This window comes from Myotis nattereri, assembly GCF_964212035.1.
Source record: "Myotis nattereri genome assembly, chromosome: 8".
NCBI lineage: Eukaryota > Metazoa > Chordata > Mammalia > Chiroptera > Vespertilionidae > Myotis > Myotis nattereri.
This window is the reverse complement of record NC_138083.1, coordinates 66509035-66528473: the sequence shown is the minus strand read 5'-3', so window position 1 is coordinate 66528473 and position 19439 is coordinate 66509035. Positions and strand designations below refer to the sequence as shown.

General features: G+C 45.0%; 2 protein-coding genes across 5 annotated transcripts in view; one reads left to right on the top strand and one right to left on the bottom strand.

Annotated features, from left to right (window-relative positions):
• Nucleotides 1–10948, bottom strand: part of EEFSEC (eukaryotic elongation factor, selenocysteine-tRNA specific) — a 273459-nt gene extending 262511 nt beyond the window's left edge. For 2 of the 4 annotated variants that reach the window (XM_081096595.1, XM_081096594.1), the window contains exon 1: nucleotides 2974–3327. In XM_081096595.1, coding sequence (XP_080952721.1) covers nucleotides 2974–3292 — 319 coding nt within the window. In that variant the 5' untranslated portion in view covers nucleotides 3293–3327. Of the gene's footprint in view, nucleotides 1–2973; nucleotides 3344–10810 lie in introns of those variants that run through there. The other 2 variants (XM_081096597.1, XM_081096596.1) reach the window with 2 other exon arrangements.
• A 141-nt stretch (nucleotides 10949–11089) lies between these two features.
• RUVBL1 (RuvB like AAA ATPase 1) overlaps nucleotides 11090–19439 on the top strand; it is a 35862-nt gene continuing 27512 nt past the window's right edge. Inside the window, exons 1-3 of the mRNA XM_081096600.1 lie at nucleotides 11090–11328; nucleotides 14641–14727; nucleotides 17057–17189. Coding sequence (XP_080952726.1) covers nucleotides 11188–11328; nucleotides 14641–14727; nucleotides 17057–17189 — 361 coding nt within the window. The 5' untranslated portion in view covers nucleotides 11090–11187. The remainder of the gene's footprint in view (nucleotides 11329–14640; nucleotides 14728–17056; nucleotides 17190–19439) is intronic.

Below are 19439 nucleotides of genomic sequence, written 5' to 3'. Positions count from 1 at the left end.
AGAGCCACACTCAAGGGGCCAAAGAGCCGCGTGTGGCTCGCGAGCCGCAGTCTGCCGGCCACTGGTCTAGACCAAGGACTTGCCAAATTCTTGGGGCATTGGTCATATAGAATCAGGGCAGTATCTGAAACCTTTGTGCCCTATCAAAAGCTTCTCTACAAATGTATACGTTAGAAGGGGGCAGTGGCGGTATAAAGTGGTCTGAGGAAGCGTGGGGAAAGCTTTGCAGTGAAGCACATCTGGGTTATACCACTTATTAGCAACACCCCTAAATCCCAATTTCCTCAACTGTTAAATGGTAACCACCACACTTTTTGTAGGGTTTGCCCAGAAAGTGGCAAACATGCCAGAAAAGCAATGCCAATAAAGAGCTTTGTAGTTACTACTATCTGCCAGTGTTTGGAAGGCCCAGAATTAGATTCAAAAATCATACAGTTGCCAAAACCGGTTTGGCTCAGTGGATAGAGCGTCGGCTTGCGGACTGAAGGGTCCCAGGTTCGATTCCGGTCAGGGGCATGTACCTGGGTTGCGGGCACCTCCCCAGTAGGACATGTGTAGGAGGCAGCTGATCGATGTTTCTCTCTCATCGATGTTTCTAACTCTCTATCTCTCTCCCTTCCTCTCTGTAAAAAATCAATAAAATATATTTAAAAAAAAAATCATACAGTTAGTAAGAGTGAAAGCCAGGCCCCAAGCCCAGTTCTGACTCCAAAAGTACATCCTTCATCACTTTACATTATATATTTAAAAAACTAAGAATTTCCCTTCTCTCTCTCTCTTTTTTAAAACCTGTCTCTTCCACTTCCAACCTAGACTGACTCAGAGTACATCCCTTAAAAATATATATATTTTTAATATATTTTTATTGATTTTAGAGAGGAAGGGAGAGGGATAGAGAGAGAGAAACATCAATGATGACAGAGAATCATTGATCAGCTGCCTCCTGCACGCCCCCCACTGGGGATCAAGCCTGCAACCCAGGCATGTGCCCTTGGCCGGAATCGAACCTGGGACCCTTCAGTCCGCAGGCTGACGCTCCATCCACTGAGCCAAACCAGCTAGGGCCATCCCTTAAAATATATTTGGATGTGACCAAACAGAATTCAGTTACAAGACGAGGAGAAAAGGGTAGAGAAGATCACATGCCTCTTTATATTCATCTGATGACTGAAATTTATATCTATATGGCTTGAGTAGCAGACTTTAAGCAGCGTGATCTTGGGCCAATCCCCTCCCTTCTTTGAGCCTCCATTTCCTCTACTATAAAATGGGGAAATTATCTCAGACTGCCTACAGCATGGAACAGTTAAGCAGTAACAATGATGAAAGCACCTAATACACACATCCCTGTGTTATTGGACGTGGCATGCCCATGGACCAATTAGGCCAATAAAATCATCAGCCCAAGACAGACCACGTTAGGCTCATGTCAGAGTCCATGTGGAAGACAAGTTGGGATTTGCACAGACTGGTCCAATCAATACTCCTGAGAACATACTTCTAGAAACTCCCTTCAACCCTTGCCTGATTGGCCCTACGGCACCAGCAAAACAGCTGCCTGGAGGGTCCCAGGAGAAGGACATGCTCTGTAAGATTTTCAAGATGCCGCTGATGTGCCAAGTGGTGACAGCTAGGAACCTGCTTTGGCTCTACTTCCAGTTGCCCCTGCTCATCCTTCTCCCCACAGAGAACTTTTCAAAATTCTTTGATTCCTCTTTTTTTATGTTTTTATTGATTTCAGAGAGGGAGAGATAGAAACATCGGTGAGAGAGAATCATCGATCTGCTGCCTCCCGCATGCCCCCGACTAGGGATCGAGTCCTCTGAAACCCGGGCATGTGCCCTGACCGAGAGTCAAATCATGATCTCCTTGTCTCATAGGTGGACGCTCCGCCACTGAGTCACACCAGCTGGGCTCTTTTGATAGATTTCAAATCTATGCCTATGTCACTGTTTTTCATCCCTTTTAATAACTATTTGAAGATGCTGTTGTTGTAGAACTTCGGGTTAAACATGTTCAATAAAAAACAATCATCTGGCCTAGCAGAGGCTCAGTGGTTGAGTGTCAACCTAGGAACCAGGTCACAGATCGAATCCCAGTCGGGGCATATGCCCAGGTTGCGGGCTCGACCCCCAATCAGGCAGAAGGCATCTGATCAATGATTCACTCTCATCATTGATGTTTCTATCCCTCCCTCTCCCTTCCTCTCCGAAATAAAAATATTAAAAATACATATACACACGCCCTTTGCCCCCGCCAGTTCAGTTCTAGGAGCTTATCCTACTAGCACACCCATCAAAGATTTCTGTTCCAGAAAATTCACTGAAGCATCATTAGCAAAAACTTGGAACGGCATAAATATCCATCATTAGGAGATAGTTAAGAAATGTTGGTGCAAGTATACAATGGCATTTTATGAGACCTTTAAAAGAATGATGTACCTTTATATGTACAGATATAGATAGAACCCTTAGAGTAAAATAGTGTATCTGTTGTTACCAATTTGTTAAAAAAAAAGGAAGAAGAAAAATAAGTAGGGGGATATAGGTATACACAGATATGCTTGTCTTTATATGAGTTTTTCTGAAATGATACGCAAGAAGCTGGGAACAGTGGTTGACTCTGGGAATGGGAACAAGGCGACCGAAGGACAGGTGAGCGGAGACCTTTTTGTGACATTTTTTACGTATATAATTTTTGTACTCTTTTCAGTTTGTTCGTGTATAACAAACACATCTTGACTTTTTGAAAAATAAAGAACTTCTTTTCTTTTTTCTTTTTTAAGGAAAGCACCTTCCTGCTCGGTGGTGCCGGGTGGGAAAAGCTTCCAAGTCAAGCGCCGGGGGCCTTGGGCGAGTCCCGTCCGCCTCGCGGGGCCTCGCCGGCCCCACCTACAGAGCGAGGCGATCTCCCTCGCCCGACAGCTCCGCCCGGCGTCCGCGAGCCCGGCTCCCGTCCCCGGCCCGCGCTCACCGCCAATGATGGTCCGGATGAGGGAGGCGTGCCCGGGGCAGTCGACCAACGTGACCTGAAGCTGCGGCTCGCCGGGCTCGGGCCCGGTCTCCGGCGCCGCGGGGTGGGACGTGGGCAGCGCCGACCGCAGGCGCGCGGGCAGCGGCACCGAGAAGCACGAGAAGCCCAGGTCGAGCGTGATGCCGCGCTCGCGGCTCTGCGGCTGCTTGTCGAAGGCGGCGGTGGAGGCCGTGGTGCTCAGCGCCCGCGCCAGCGCCGTCTTGCCGCTGTCAATGTGGCCCAGCACGCCCACGTTCACGTTTACCCGCACCCCTGCCATGCCGCCGCCACCCTGACCACCAGCCGGTTCGCCCCTCCCGCGGCCGCCGCTGCAGTCCGACCCTTTAAGCCGTCCCCTCCGTCACCCGCGCGACAGACATCCAGTTCCGGGCCCGAAGTTTCCGCCTTCCAGGCACCTATGGGCACCGCCAGACCCAGCGCAGAAGGAGGGTGTCCCAGGACGGGACTCTACCGAAGTCGCCGAATACAGTGCTGCTCACCTGGCTCCTCCCACCTAAAGCTTGGAACCTGAGCTTGGGGAATCCATCCTGCCATCACTGAAGAGCTAGAACAGCATAGAATGCACAGAGAATCAGAACCCTGGACCCAGGGCGCGGCCCTCTTCCTCCCTCCCTCCCTCCCTCCCTCCCTTCCTGGTGATCTTTCCTCTCTCTTGGCTTTAAGAGCCATCGACTTTTAAATGGATATCTCTAAGCACACTTAACTGCAGGTTTATACATACAACTTGAATATCTAATATGTATCTCAAACTTAGTGTCCTCACTCCACCAGCAGCCCCCATCACATTTTGTGAGAACCACATTCTCAGTTCCTCAGGCAGTAAACCTGGCTCAGTCCCTGAGTCCTCTCTTCCTTTCATATCCCACATCCAATTCACCAACCAATCCCATTGGTTTTACCCGTAGAATGCAACCACATCTCACCACCTGCACTGTTAGCACTTGGTCCAAGCCATCATCTCTTACCTGGGTAAGGGCAACAATAAAACTCATTCTTTCTGGTGTATGCTTCTATGAGTATTGGCAAATCCACAATCATGTAACCACCACCATAATCAAGATACAAAACAGTTCCACACCCTCCAAGGAACCCCTCTGTGATCCAACACTTCCACACCTTTAAACCCTGGAAGCCACTGATCTACTTTCTCTATCCCTACCAGCTTTGCCTTTCCCAGGACATGATGTAAATGGGAGCATACAATGGATAGTCTTTTGAGTCCAGCTTCTTTCACTTCGTATAGTCACAAAATACCGACTTCTGCGCTTGGGCCACGAAGTTTCAATCGCACTGTACGTGCGCGCCCACACGTGGTATTTTGTGGAAGAGCCACACTCAAGGGGCTCGCGAGCCGCAGTTTGCCGACCACTGGCTAGTGTGCATCTGAGATTCACCCATGTTGTTGCCTCTAACTGCAGTGCATACTTCTTTTTATCGCTGTTTACTATTCCATTGTACGGACAGACCATCATTGGTTTACACCTTCACCTAACATATGTGTAAAAAGCATTGCTCTGGTTTCTATATGGAGAATAGGCTATAGGAGAGCAAAGCTGATGCCGAAAAATGATTTCTGTACATTGAAATCACAGTGAGCAACCACTACACACCTATTAGAAAGGTTAAAATTAAAACAAAATAACTCCCATATATTGCTGGGGGGTTGGGGGGAATGGAAAATGGCACAGCCACTCTGGAAAATAGCTCAGCAGTTTTTATATAATTGACCCAGCATTCCTACTCCTAGGTATTGAGCCAAGTAAAATGAAGACATGTTCACACAGAAACCAATGCATAAGTGTTTAGAGCAGCTTCATCTGTGATATCCCAGAGCCTCATCCAGGGCTCAGATGATGACACAATGGCACCAACTTTGTTTCTATGTCTCCGTTCCTCCTTCCTCTACGTTGCTTTCATTCCTAGGCAGGCTCTCTCCTCATGGTGACAAGATAGCTGTCAGTACCTCCAAGCTTGCAACCTCAGCAACTGTACATGATGTGCAGTTCAAGTCATTGTCTTCGATGAAGTCCTGTGCCCCAGCACTAAGCAGAGAAATACAATGCTCTCCCTAGCCAGGCATAAGTCATAAGCTCACTCCAAGAGCCAGAAGGAAAGGGGGGGGGGACTCCCTATTGAAACTGGAGTGCTGTTGCTGGCAAAATCCAGGTCACATCACTCTCCTTCATTGTGCCCTTTGTCTCTATCTTGGCGTCTACTGCACTGAGTCAAGTTTGCTTGACTGGTGCTCTGATGCTCTCCCCCTAGTCTATAGGCTGAGGATCCTTTACACATTTTTTAAAAAGATTTTTTAATTGATTTTTAGAGAAAGAGGAAGAGAGAAAGAAAAACATCAATGTGAGAGGGAAACTTCAATCGGCTGCCTCCTGCACACCCCCCGCCCTCACCCCGGGCAACTGAGCCACACTGGCCAGAGCCTTGTACATCTTTCATAGATGGGGACTAGCACATGCAAATGTCCCATAACTCTTCCTTGAGAGTACTCACTCCCAAACCTCTGGCTCAAAAATACCTTCTCTATAGCAGACTCCTGGGTCACACAGTCCCACAGGCTGTGCACAGTCCCTGGGAAATGATTGACAGGAAATGGTCTGCAGAACTGTGATTATTTGGGATTTGTTCTTAATGTGATGCTGGTTCCTTTCTGTTCCTTTAATGCCATTTTGTATTCACGTAGTTCAAAGTTCTTTACAAACAGCTAGTAATTAATTCAATTTCATTAAAGCCAATTAATCCAGGATTAATTATAAATTTACCCAGAGGAAGTTATTATACTTTGCTCTTTGATTTCAGTTTTGCCTTTAAAGATTCTTTTAGGAGTGAAATGGAAATTTCCCTTTTCTCTGAGGGTATCTACCTTGCCGGTGATTGTGTTAACCATTACCTTCCTCCATATGTCCCATAATAACCTGGAATGAGATTGTCACCCAAGCCACCAGCCATGTTTCATGGCATTCCCAGCACTAAACAGAGCTGCTAATGCCACCTTAGTCACAGGATGAGAAAGATAATGTCCTGGAGAGAACTAGTTCCATGCAGGTTCAAATCATGGCCCTACCCCATGGTAACTGTGTAACTCACCATTCCTTCCATCTCCATGTGGATATAATCATATTTTGCAAGATCATTATGGCCTGTAATGGTCAGCATCCACTCCCCCTTCTTCTGTAAGACCCCTTGACTCTCCTAGGAGATATCTCACTTCCTCTCCTCTAGGTCACGGTGGGTGTTGACCCCACTCTAGTTCTGAGCATGAGCCTGAGACTCAGATCCATTCCACCAGTCTTGACAATTGGGATTGGTAGTGAGCATGTAACCTAAGTTAGCATAATGGGAGAAAAACCTGGAATTTTGTCCAGAGCAAGCAATACAAATTGTGCCCTCTGATACTGGATTAAAATTTGGGTAAATCAGTTTGGGTTGTAGTGGAATCCCAGGAGGGGATCCTGGCCATGGCAGAATAAAAGCCCTTCAAAGATGTCCATATCCTGGCACTTGTGATTATGATACCCAACACAGTAAAGGGGACTTGGTAGGTGTGATTTAGTGAAGGATCTTAAGATGGGGAGATAGGCTATCCTGTGGGCCTGATAATGTCAGGGCCAAAACTAGAATATTGGGGACTAGCTTTAGTTATAAAAATACTAATCATGCTCTGCTAACTGTGATTGCCTTGTTCTGATTAAAGAAAGGGCATTCTAATCTGGCTGGGAGTTGTATGCCACCGGACCTGGGAGTCAACCTTGGACCTGGCAGTCAACCTTGGACCTAGGAGTCAACCTTGGAATGCGGTTCATTCCCAATCATTAACTGCCTATTACCATGTTGCCCAAACAATGGAGTGCTGTCCCAGCACGAACTGCCTACTTCCCCGTGCCTGCGAAAGCCATTTTGCATACCCATTCTTATTCCTTTTGCCTACTTTGCCATGTAATCTTTGTCCTACCTAATATAAGCAGCAGGCATATGGGGGGTTGGAGAGCAGATTTTTTGTGGATCACCTGCTGCTCTCCCATACAGCAAGCATTATTGGAATAAACACTCATATATGATTCAACCCTATCTCTGCTTAATTGGCTCAAGTAGTGACAGGCAGCCCAGACCCATTGGTTGTCTGGTTACAATATAATCACAAAGGTCCTTATAAGAGGAAGGCAGGAGGGTCAGAACCAGAGAAATGACATCAGGAGAAAGACTCTAGTAGCCATTCCTCTTTTCGAAGATGGAAGGTCATGAACCCAGGAATGTGGACAGCTTGTAGAACCTGGGGCAGCAGGGGGTGGGGCTGGGAGAACAGGTGCAGGGTGGAGGGGTGAATGGTTGAAAATAAGGGGACATCTGTAATACATTCAACAATAAAGATCAATTTAAAAAATTATGTTATCTAAGAAGAGAGCTAGTTTGACTTCTTGCTTTCCAATTTGGGTGCCTTTATTTTATTTTTTTCTTGCCTAATTGTTCTAGCTAGAATTTCCACTACTATGTTAAATAGTAGTGGCAAAAGCAGGCATCCTTGTCTTGTTCCTGATCTTAGGAGGAAAAAAATTCAGTGTTTCAACATTGAATATAATGTGTTTTAAGATGGAAAGGGTTTAGTAAGTTTATAGCCTGTGGGGAATTATCAGGGAGAACAAATGAAATACAGAAAAGGAAGGTAATAGGTATATTGAGGCCTCTGAGAGATGAAGTGGGGCCCAGACTGTTATCTGAAAGCCAGTTAGTAGGGTTACCTTGACTAGGAGGAAGACATGTCTGTACTTAAATCAGTATACAAGAATAATCCAGCAGTTTAGGATAGAGATTAAGAATTGTTTCCCAATCTAGCTTCTCCCTCTTTTTACACAGGAAAAGAACTTCCAGTGGGGCACATATCTTTCCAGCTAAAGACTACATTTCCAAGACTCCCTTGCAGCTATCTGATTAAGTCTGACCATTGGGATATAAGTAGAAATGATGGTGAAACTTGAGGTCAAGGTTAAAGGGAAGGAGCATACCTTCCCTTCCCCCTTTTCTCCTTGCTCATTCAAACATAGCCTTTTAGGAGAAGCTAAAGCAGACATCTTGGACCATGGGATAGAAGGTATGTGTGGGAATATCCTAACTAAACAACATTTAATCATTAGTTGGCCAACTCTGAGTGCTCAGCTCAAGCTGGAGGCCATAAAGGTGTAATGGGCCATTGAATAATTACCTGCTGACATACACAGCAGCCTTCATGAGGCAGTGGAGAAGGCAGAGGTAGGTTTGACCTGGGACTGTGGGTTCAAAGGTCAGGTGTGAAAGAAGTCAAGTCCAGGAGGGAACAAAGGGTTGGAAACCAAGTGGCTGAAATGAATTTACTTGGACTGGAGAAAAGAAAGATGGATGGATTGGAGGTGAAAGAGCAAGGATCACGGGAGTGAGAGAGTTGGTAGTCCTGGGGTTTTCACACAGCACAATTCTGGAATGTAGCAGTCCACACCATTACTTGCATATGTACCATTGTACTAATACGGATTTTCAGTACCCACAGATAAAAACCTAACTCAGACTATTTTAAGCCCCAATTTCAGTGTCGTATTACATTGCAAATAGGGCAAGGCTGGATAAGGGAATGTAAAGGATTTCATCGGGAATCTCTTTTCAGCTTTCCTCCTCTGTGTTGGCTGCATTTTCAGGCAGAGTCTTCTCATGAAGTAGTAAAGATCACTTGGACACCCATGAACCAATATATAAAAAATATGAAAGTGTCAGGACTGTCATTGGATTGCGCACTCACATTCTCAAACCCATCTCCATGTCCAGGAGGATGGGATACATTGATAGGCCAGGCCAGGGTTCTGTGTCTATTCCTGAAACAATCCTGGGGAGTGGGGTCAACCCATCCAAACCACTTAGACTCAAAGTGTGTGGTTCTCTAAAAAAATTAGTGATGAGAGCCAGAGGAAGTTGGTTGGATTCTGAGTAGGCAAAATAACCCATGTCCACTACTGCAGGCCTCACCTGCCCTTCATTCACCCTGTGTACCTCAGACACGGGCCCGCCACATAGACATCTGTCTAAATAAAAGGCACTATCTGGATCTGCAACCAGGTCCAGCTTTTTTAAAAATTTTTATTGATTTCAGAGAGGACAAGAGGGAAAGAGAGATAGCAACATTAATGATGAGAGAGAATCATTGATCGGCTGCCTCCTGCACACCACACACTGGGGATCAAGCCCGAAATCCAGGCATGTGCCCTGACCAGGAATCGAATCGTGACCTCCTGGTTCATAGGTTGATGCTCAACCATGGAGCCACTCTGGCACCCAGGTCCAGTTTCTTTGCATCCCAGATCTGGGGTCTGGGACTCTTGTCAGGCAATTGATCAATTTGTGATGTTGGACAGTTTCTATCCCCTTTTAGGGCCTCAGTTTCCTTACCTGTAAAGTGAGAATGCTAAGTCAGATTGGTGATTTTTTTAAATTTTTAAAATATATTTTATTGATTTTTTACAGAGAAGAAGGGAGAGGGATAGAGAGCCAGAAACATCGATGAGAGGGATCGATCAGCTGCCTCCTGCATGCCCCCCAGTGGGAATGTGCCCGCAACCAAGGTACATGCCCTTGACTGGAATCGAACCTGGGACCCCTGAGTCCGCAGGCCGATGCTCTATCCACTGAGCCAAACCGGTTCGGCCAGATTGGTGATTTTTAAAAAAAATATTTTTATTGATTTTAGAGAGGAAGGGAGAGGGAGAGGGAGATAGAAACATCAATGATGAGAGAGAATAATTGATTGGCTGCCTCTTGCACTCCCCGCACTAAGGACCAAGTGGCAACCCGGGCATGTGCCCCCAAATGGAATCAAACCCAGAACCCTTCAGTCTGCAGGCTGACGCTCTATCCACTGAGACAAACCAGCTAGGGCCAGATCAGTGATTTTTGAACTGTTCTTTAGCAGTAAAAAAAAATGGAAAGAGCTTTGGTGGAAGGGAAGGTAGGGGCTTGGAATTAGTATCCTATACTCTCAGCCTTCCCCCTTCCCCATTCATACTGGCCATGAAAGAATTCTACAACTCTAGGAAATGTGGTTTGAAAACCACTGCACCAAGTGCTCCTACGGATTCCTCTGAGCTCCAAAGTCCTTATCCTACCACCTCCTTATATGGCTGAAAGAAAATCTTTCTCTTTACTTTGTGTCAAAGTTTGGGGCTTAAAATAATAAATGTATAGTGGTCTTCTCTCCCAACTGGATAATATGTAAAGAAGTTAGTTCCTCAAGAGTGCCTCACTGCGACTACTAGATGGAAGACGCCCTCCTCCACAGGGTAAAAGCAATTACTATTCACCTCTGAATGACTAGGAATGTCAATGAAATGTTAAGTGGTCTTTTGGAGTGACCTAGAGGTGATAACTATAGGGTTAATGAATCACAGGCCACCAGTAACAACCTCAGCTTTCCAAGACCTTGCTTCTGCTTTTTCAGGCTCTAAAAATGCCAAAGGTTCCATTCACGGACAGAAACCACTACCAAGTCCCTTAATATCCAGTGTGTAAAATACATGCAGCAAAACTGCATGACTTCCAGCCGGGCCGGTGTGACTCAGTGGTTGAGTGTCAACCCATGAACCAGGAGGTCATGGGTTCGATTACCGGTGAGGACACATGCCCGGGTTGCAGGGTGGGAGTGATTGGTTGGCTGAGTTGGGCCTCCCCAGGGAGACACCAAAGTGTGGAAGTCAGAAAACTAAGCAAAAGTCAAAGCTTGTTTCTCCCAATCCAAAACGGAGGTAATTACCTGAGCTTCTCGAAGGATATGACGTTCCAATACGAAATGTATCGGATGGCACGATTATGACCCTGACCTCCTGGCAATGCCTCAGCCCCAGATCAAACCGCAGGCGCAGCTGGCCAGTCTGTGTTGCACCGGCGTCTCTACCCCGCCCAAGCGCCGGCTGTGGGGAATGGTAATCCGTGGACACAGACGGAAGTAGGTGGGCGGAGCCAGCCACGAGCCAATCAAGAGCGGAGGCGTTTCCACCTCCGCCAATAGAGCGCCGAACAAGGCGGGCCCTGAGAAACCGCCTAGTTACGGCCGCATGGTAACCGGGGTTCCGGGCGTGGGTTACTCGCTGCCGGTTTTCCACGCTGGTCTTGGCTCCTGACCTGTGCAAGATGAAGATTGAGGAAGTAAAGAGCACCACGAAGACGCAGCGCATCGCCTCCCACAGCCACGTGAAGGGGCTGGGGCTGGACGAGAGCGGCTTGGCCAAGCAGGCGGCCGCAGGGCTCGTGGGCCAGGAGAACGCGCGAGAGGTGGGCTGGCGGGCGGCCCGGGGTTGGCGCGCTGAGCAGGGCCGCAGTGGCGAGGAGCCGGGGTGTCCCGCTGCAGTTTCCTCAGGGCAGTGAAAGTCGCCCTTGGGGGGCGGCGAGGAGGCACCTCGCTGGGACGGGAGTGGGGCCGGTCCAGCAGAGCGGGCGACAGAGGTTGACTGCTTGCTTCACCTCCTTGGCCACAAATCTTGAGTGAACCCCCCTCCCTGCCATGCTCTGTTCGCGGGGAGCAAGATAAATCAGGTCCCTGCTCTCGTGGAGCTTCCATTTTAGTGTGGTAAGAGACAGACGATAAACATTTACTAGTAAACCAGTACAGAAAATAATTATCACATTTTGTTGGGGCCACTTCCTGCGGGGCTTCGCCGGCTGTGATAAGAAATTTGGGTTTTTGTCAGTGCAGTAGGGGGCTGTGAGTATTTTAAAGTAGGGGAGTGGTCAACCTTAAAAAGCTTACTGTGATTCCCAGGGCCTGGGAGCCTAGGAGGGAAGTGAGAGTTACAGGGAGGAGCAGTCTGTTTACCTACACTCCCAGCATCCTTTTGACCATCCCAATTCAATCCACTTTTTTTAAGTGGCAGTGACGTCAAGTTCTGTCACCTACATTATAATCACAGAACTGTTTGAGCTCTTTGCAGATTAGAAAAATTGAGGATCAGAGAGAGAGGTCACCTCAGCTATCCACTTGCCACTCAGTTTAGCAAGTGTAATGCTGGGGTTTGTACCTACGAGTCATTCTGACTCCCAGTTTAGTACTGTCTGTGTCCGTGATGGCGAACCTTTTGAGCTCGGCGTGCCAGCATTTTGAAAAACCCTAACTTAACTCTGGTGCCGTGCCACATATAGAAATTTTTTGATATTTGCAACCATAGTAAAACAAAGACTTATATTTTTGATATTTATTTTATATATTTAAATGCCATTTAACAAAGAAAAATCAACCCCCAAAAAATGAGTTTGCGTGTCACCTCTGACACGCGTGTCATAGGTTCGCCATCACTGGTATGTCATTACATCCACCTGTCAGTTTGCTGTGCTCTAGGGTCAGACTCATGCCCCTTGGCCTTGCTGTGGTTTAGCAGCAACAGAAACCTTAATATGAGATTGAGATTGTTTCCTCCTAGCCTGATTGTGCTAATAGAAAGGGCCGAAGAAAAGCCGCTGGCTTCCTTTTTGAGCATCGTCTTTTCAAAAAGGCAATGTTGACATGATCAAGGTGCTTTTCACATTTCTCTTTGTACAGCTTCTGCTTACTACGGACCTGCTACTGCGAATGGCTAACATTGGTTGAGTTAGCCAAGCACTGTCCTAAGCAGCTTTAGCGCCATTGTCTTGTTTTCCCCTCCACCCTAATAATTGTCTCTCCCCCACTTTACCATGACACCTTTCAGACATACAAAAAAAGTTGTAAGACTTGTATAGTGAATACCTGTGTGCCTAAATTCTACAATTAACATTTTATTCTGTTGCTTTATCATATATTCGTTCATTTATCAATCTACCAACCCACTTTTGCATTTCAAAGTAAGGTGCTTGTGGTTCACAGAGGTTAGGTAGGTAGGCCCAAGGTCACTCAGCTGGTAGTGGTAGAGCCAGGGTTTAAACCCAAATCTATTGAATCTAGAATCGGTGCTCTTAACTTTGATGCTGTAAGCCTCTGTACAACTATGAGCTTCCTGAGGCTAGAGACCAGTAATATTATTAAGTACTCATTATAGAGGCCCAGTATTTATTGAATTAATAGGCATCCCAACTCAGCTACCAGATCCTTGTATGTCTGGTCACCTCAGCCTTCTTGCAGGTGCTTAATATCCTCATCTGAAAAAAAAGGAGAGAGTTTAGCTAGGTATCCTTTAAAGGCCCTTCCAATTTTTATTTTTTAAATTTTAGTATTCACTGAGCACATCTTACTGGAGAGAAGTTGGAATTTAAACTGAGGAAGAGTAAATGGAAGAGGTCCTAGTCGGTGAATAAGAGTACATATCCAAGGTTTGGAAAGTACATATCCAAGGTTTGGAAAGTCTCCTCTACCTCTTTTGAGTTTCCCAAAGGCTTTTAATGCTGAGGATTATGACATAAAGCTCTATAGAAAGACCTTAATGGTTCTGTTATCTTATAGAGATGCAGCATCTGAAGAGTAGCTTCTAGGCTATATTAAGAGCACTGTGCTTTTCCAGGTGAATCAGAAATGGAATATAGTACATCTACACACATTCCTTGAATCCACAGTTTTGAGGGGTTGTCTTAAGTGTGGTACCAAGGTACTCTCCACAGTCTAAGGGGAATAGTGGTACAGAAGATAAGATGTATTCACAAGACCCTGTCAATAGTGTACAGTGTTGTCACTGCCCAGAGAAGAGCTAAGGCAAGGAATTTGATCTTAAGAATTTGAAGGCATTCAGTAAATCTTATGATGCCACAGGTTTAACCTCACCTGCAGCATTTTTTGCAGGATCCTGGGATAGTTAACTGATACCAACTAGTAGTGTATGTCATTGATTCTTAACCCTTAGTGGGTTAATTAGGGAATCTGATCAAAGCTGTGAATCAAAAAATGCACATGTGAATACATAAGCATAATTTTGTTTCCAATTTAATTTTCAATTTCAGGAAGTGTGTGGTCTCCTGGAGTCTATCTGGTCCCCAGGCTAAATGTCACTGATCCCATTTGCACTGCTACTGTCTGTTCTCTACACAGCAGCCATGAAAATCTTTTAAAAACAAATCATCATAACATGAGACAGCCTAAGACCTTTTCAGTAGCTTCCCATTACAAATAGTATAAGATCCAAACTTTAATGTGGACACTAGAATTCTGTTCTGCGTTCTGGCCCCTGCCTTCAACCTCATCTACCCATGCTCCTTATTCCCTGTACTGTGGTCACGGTAGCCTTTCTGTCCCGTGGGCATGCTGTTTCCTTTGACTGCAACACTGCCTCCTGCCCGGATATGCCTAGAACTTCGCTATATATCAAATATATTGTCATCACAGTGGCCTTTCCAGGTCACTCTGTAACCTGTGCCTCAGACACTGGCTCTGTCATTACCCTTTTTTCTTCATGGTAGTGATCTACAATGTTTTCGTGATGGTCTCTGCCCCTGGAATAGGAGCTCCATGAGCACAGGGCTTTTCTGTTTTGCCCTCCACTGCCTCCAGCACCTAGAACAGCGCCTGCAGTGTATTGACACTCAGTGTTAGTTGAATGAGTATGTGAATTGTTTGGACCAGAGACTGGACTTTTCCCCTCGTGGAACATTTTAATACTGATTTATTATTTCCATTGTGGTGTCTAGGCATGTGGTGTGATAGTAGAATTAATCAAAAGCAAGAAAATGGCTGGAAGAGCTGTCTTGTTGGCAGGACCTCCTGGAACTGGCAAGGTACTCATTTTCTCTCATTTTTTTTTTTTTTAATCTACCCAAGAGAATGAACTTAGTCTCTAAGCCAAATTAATCTTTTGTCTTAACTAGTCTTTTTTAGCTAATTTGGTTAGATGTATGTTTTTAAAAACTAATGTGCAATAATACAGTTGAGCTTCTAAAATCCAGATTATCCTGGACTACCTCCAGAGAAGAGAGAATGAAGTCCGTGGAGGGGTCTCATTGCCTCTAGAATTTGTCTCCTATCTCTTTCGAGGCTCCTTTGCTTTGGAAATACATTTCTGTTTGCCTAGGGCTTCATAAAATCGTCACAGTGACATCTTACTTGAGGAGGGAAGAAAACCACTCAGCAAGCATTTTTCTGAATGCTAACTTTACCTAGTACTCCTCTGGCTGTGTGAGAGATGGGGCGGGGTGGGGGGCGGGCGGGGAGGTAGAATATGGGAATTGGAGACATGATTTTTATCTTCAAGGGGCTTCAGGGCAGAGAGAGGAAACCATGACAGCACAAAATGCTTTAGCTGAACACCAAGTTGCATGGTATTGATTGATCTTAAATGCAGCTGGAAGGTGAGCAGGAGGCAGCACTGAGGGTGGTAAAGCTGGAAGCGTTGATCTTGACATTTGCCCTGCAGAGTGGGGAGAAGATTGGCTTTGCCGGGAAGAAAGGGGCCTTTCAGTCAGAGGAGGCAGTATGGCTTGTTGGAATCCATAAAGTGACTGGCTAGATATTTGAAGCACCCCAGAGTCCCCAGTCAGCCCTGGTTCTTTGAAAGGACCTCTTGGTAGAGGAGAATAGGCTGCTCGGGCCACTGCTTTTTGGGCTACACTGTATGCTGATTCTCTAGAGCAGTGGCTCTTAACCTTTAATACAGTTCCTCATGTTGTGGTGACCCCCAATTTCATTGTTACAAATTGAACATAATTAAAGCATAGTGATTAATCACAAAAACAATATGTAATTATATATGTGTTTTCCGATGGTCTTAGGCAACCCCTGTGAAAGAGTCATTCGACCCCCAAAGGGGTCACGACCCACAGGTTGAGAACCGCTGCTCTAGAGAATTCTAGTGTCTCAAAAACTATCACCAAAGGAGTATTGAAAAGAAAATCTAAGCAGAACTTTCACTGGGCTAATTTTATAACACTGTCTCAGAGAGCCACTTTCTTGCCCTGGCCAGTTTGGCTCAGTGGATAGAGCGTTGGCCTGCAGACTGAAGGGTCCTGGGTTCATTTCCAGTCAAGGACACATGCCCAGGTTGTGAGCTCAATCCCCAGTAAGGGGTGTGCAGGAGGCAGACAATCAGTGATTATCTCATCATTGATGTTTCTCTCTCTCTCTCCCTTCCTCTCTGAAGTCAATAAAAATATATTGAAAAAAAAAAAAGAAAAAGGAGAGATCGAGTCACTTTGTTGTTCTTCAACACCTAGCTTGTTTTCTTCCTTAGCCCATACACCTTGGGAACTGACCTTACTCAGACTCTTGTTGAGGGAAGATGAAATGGCATTAAAAGGTCACGGCACTTCTCAGTCCTGTACCAGCTTTAGAAGACTGGCTTTTGCTGCTTGATGTTTGACCATACATCTGTTAAGTCTGCTTCTGTTCAGCATCTGACAAGTGTGGTTATCTGGCTAAAAATCAACCTGTAGTTTTACTAGGGCATGTTCACGGATAATTTAAGACCTGTTCATAGCTTCAGAACCTGACCTCATGTGTTCATTATGTGTGGGCCACTTAATATAAAGTGAACATCATGTAATTTATTGATTTCCGATAGGTTGTCTTCCTGTACCTGTATAAACAGGCAGCAGTTATCTCAAAGATCCAGTATGGTGTTCTGAGTGATTAGGTCAGGACCCTGTTTTAATACCGAGGGAACAGTTTTGGAAGACTATACTAATTATGATGGGAAAATGATCTCTGTAACCCTGCTATCAGCATTTAAGTGCCCCCTCCTCCATTTTCTAGATTATGGTACCTAGGATATGTTATTTAATCTCTCTGTGTTTCAGTTTCCTCATTTGTGAAGTGGTGATAGTAGTAGTATCTAATTCATAGGGTGAGTGGGAGGTCATGTGAAGCACTTAGAGTTGGGCCTGCACTGGGTTTCAATGAATGATAACTTGTAATTATATGGATGATTAAAAATGCCATTTAGATTATAAATACAGAAGAGTCATCAAACATTTATTGTGTGAAACATGCCAATTGATGTTAAGACTAGACTAGGTTTTTAGTTTCTGGTTATAACTTTTTTTAATAACGTATGTCTCTGAATGGTCATATTTTCAAGAAGTAAAACAAGTACATTTTCATTGTTTTCTGTAGACAGCTCTAGCTCTCGCTATTGCTCAGGAGCTGGGTAGTAAGGTGCCTTTCTGCCCCATGGTGGGGAGTGAAGTTTACTCTACGGAGATCAAGAAGACAGAAGTGCTGATGGAGAACTTCCGCAGGGCCATTGGTGAGTATCATGTTTGTGGGAGGAGCAGTTCTCACATGCACGGTGCACTAAAGCCTCCTGGTTGTGAAAAAGACTTCATGATTTGTATTTGTTGTACTGCTCTTTTTTTTTTGACACCATTAGTGTTATCTTTGCAAATAAAACAAAAACCCAACTTTCTAGTTGAGGTGCTTTAACAAGCAACAAACGTGGGCCCTAGCTATGGGGCTGGGGTTCTTAGCCTGACAAAATAAATGTGGCTATAAAGTGATTTTTAAGAAACAAGTCAGGCCTTGGCCGGTGTGGCTCAGTTGGTTGAGCATAGTCCCGTACACCGAAAGGTCGCCAGTTTGATTGCCAGTCAAGGTACAAGCCCAGGTTATGGTATCGGTCCCCAGTTGGGATGTGTATGGGAGGCAACCAATCAATGTTTCTGTCTCTCTTACATGTATGTTTCTTTCTCTCCCTTCCTCTCTCTCTAAAAAATCAATAAAAACATATTTAAAGAAAAAAGTACTTAAAAAAAAAAGAAACCAGTCAGATTTTCCTAGAAACCTTTTTATGTTTTTAGAGATGACTTTCCATTGGAAAGGTTTTGGACTTAAGCCAAAAGAATTGTGTGTCATGCTGCCAGAAAGCCCCTGGTTCTGGATGTTGAGCCAGAAGAACTGTGGCCTGTCAGAGAGTGATGATACTATTTGGTCACTGGCAGAGCTTTGAGGCTGGTAGTGCCAATCTCGTAGGGCTTGGAGCTACCATGTGGAGTGTTTGTTATGTGCCAGGTCCCTGCATTGATGATAGCCTTTCCCCCTGCCGAGAGGAAGCTCTCCGTCTCATTTAGCATCTTATAAAACAGACTCAGAAAGTTCAATAGCTTGTCCATAGTGACCCAGCTAGGAAGAAGCAGAGCTCTAGTTTTAAACTCATTTGTCTGATTTTAGGGCCCATGCTTTGAAGAGCTGCTGTGAGGAGAGAATGACCTCTCTCCCGAATGTTTCCCTCTTGCCAGCTAGGACTTGTGGGGCAGGCTCCTGTCCTTATTTCTTCTGGCTTACCTCTGGGAAAACCTCAGCTTCTCTCACATCTACTTGTAGAAATAGTTTATTCCTTTTAAACTGTTAAGAAATATTTAATGTTTAATATTTAATGTGGGAGTCTGTCTTTAGGATATAGTTAGTTGCTGAGTCATCATGGGTTATGAACACTTGTCAGTGCCTGCACCATTTTTCAGTCCTTTTGCTTGTCAAAGATAAATGTTCTGAAGAAGGAAGTTTACTAATTAAAAAAAATTCAAGGAGCCCTGACTGGTGTGGTTCAGTTGGTTGAGCATCTTCCCGTGTACCAAAAGTTCCCCAGTTTGATTGACAGTGAGGGCACATGCCCAGGTTTCAGGTTCAATCCCTGGTCAAGGTGTCTGTAGGAGGCAACCGATTGATGTTTCTCTCTGATATTGATATTTCTCTCTCCCTCTCTCTAAAGTTAATAAAAATAATGTTTTTTAAAACAAATTATTTTTAAAAATTTCAAGGAAAATGTGAAAGTTTAAGCAAGAATAGATTTATCTAGCCCAGGATCCTTGCCTCAGAACAGCTAAAGTCTGGTTTGGGGGTAAGATCCTATAGGGCCTTAGGCCATGGTTAGGGCTTTGGCTTTTTTGCTGAGTGAAAGGAGAAGTAATTGGAGAATAGTTTTGGCTTTATAAGAATCTCTGGCTGAGGTATAGAGAGTAGACAGTAAAGAGGGCGAGGGTACAAGTAGATCATAAGTCGTCTGAGAAAGAGATGGTGATAGCTTTCAGCAAGGGTGATGGTAGAGGTGATAAATGGTTGGATTTGGGGTATAGCTGGATGATAGAGCTGACAGGATTTCCTGAAGGATTAGGTGTTGGGGCTGAAAGAGGCAAGGTTGTCACCTCTTCTCCCAGCTTTGTCATTTTGGGAGTTGGGAAGGTATGGGAAGGAACAGATTGGACATTCATTAAATGTCTACTATAGATATAGGGAGCAACAAAGGTTGCCCCAGTTGCTAACACACAGTAGGTGCTCAGTGAAGTATTTGTGAGTGAGAGAAGGGGGTGGACTTTAAAGCAGAGAGAAGACAACCGTTAGCTAAAGTAAGATAGCCCTTGGTCTGTGTCTGGCAATAGACATATTCTGTTTGATTTATACAGTGTTTTTAAAAATAAAATTTGAGTTATGTAGTTGCCAGTATTTAGAGATTGAGAGATGTCATATTAAATCTTTCTTTCTGGCTTGAAAGAAGCTTTCATTT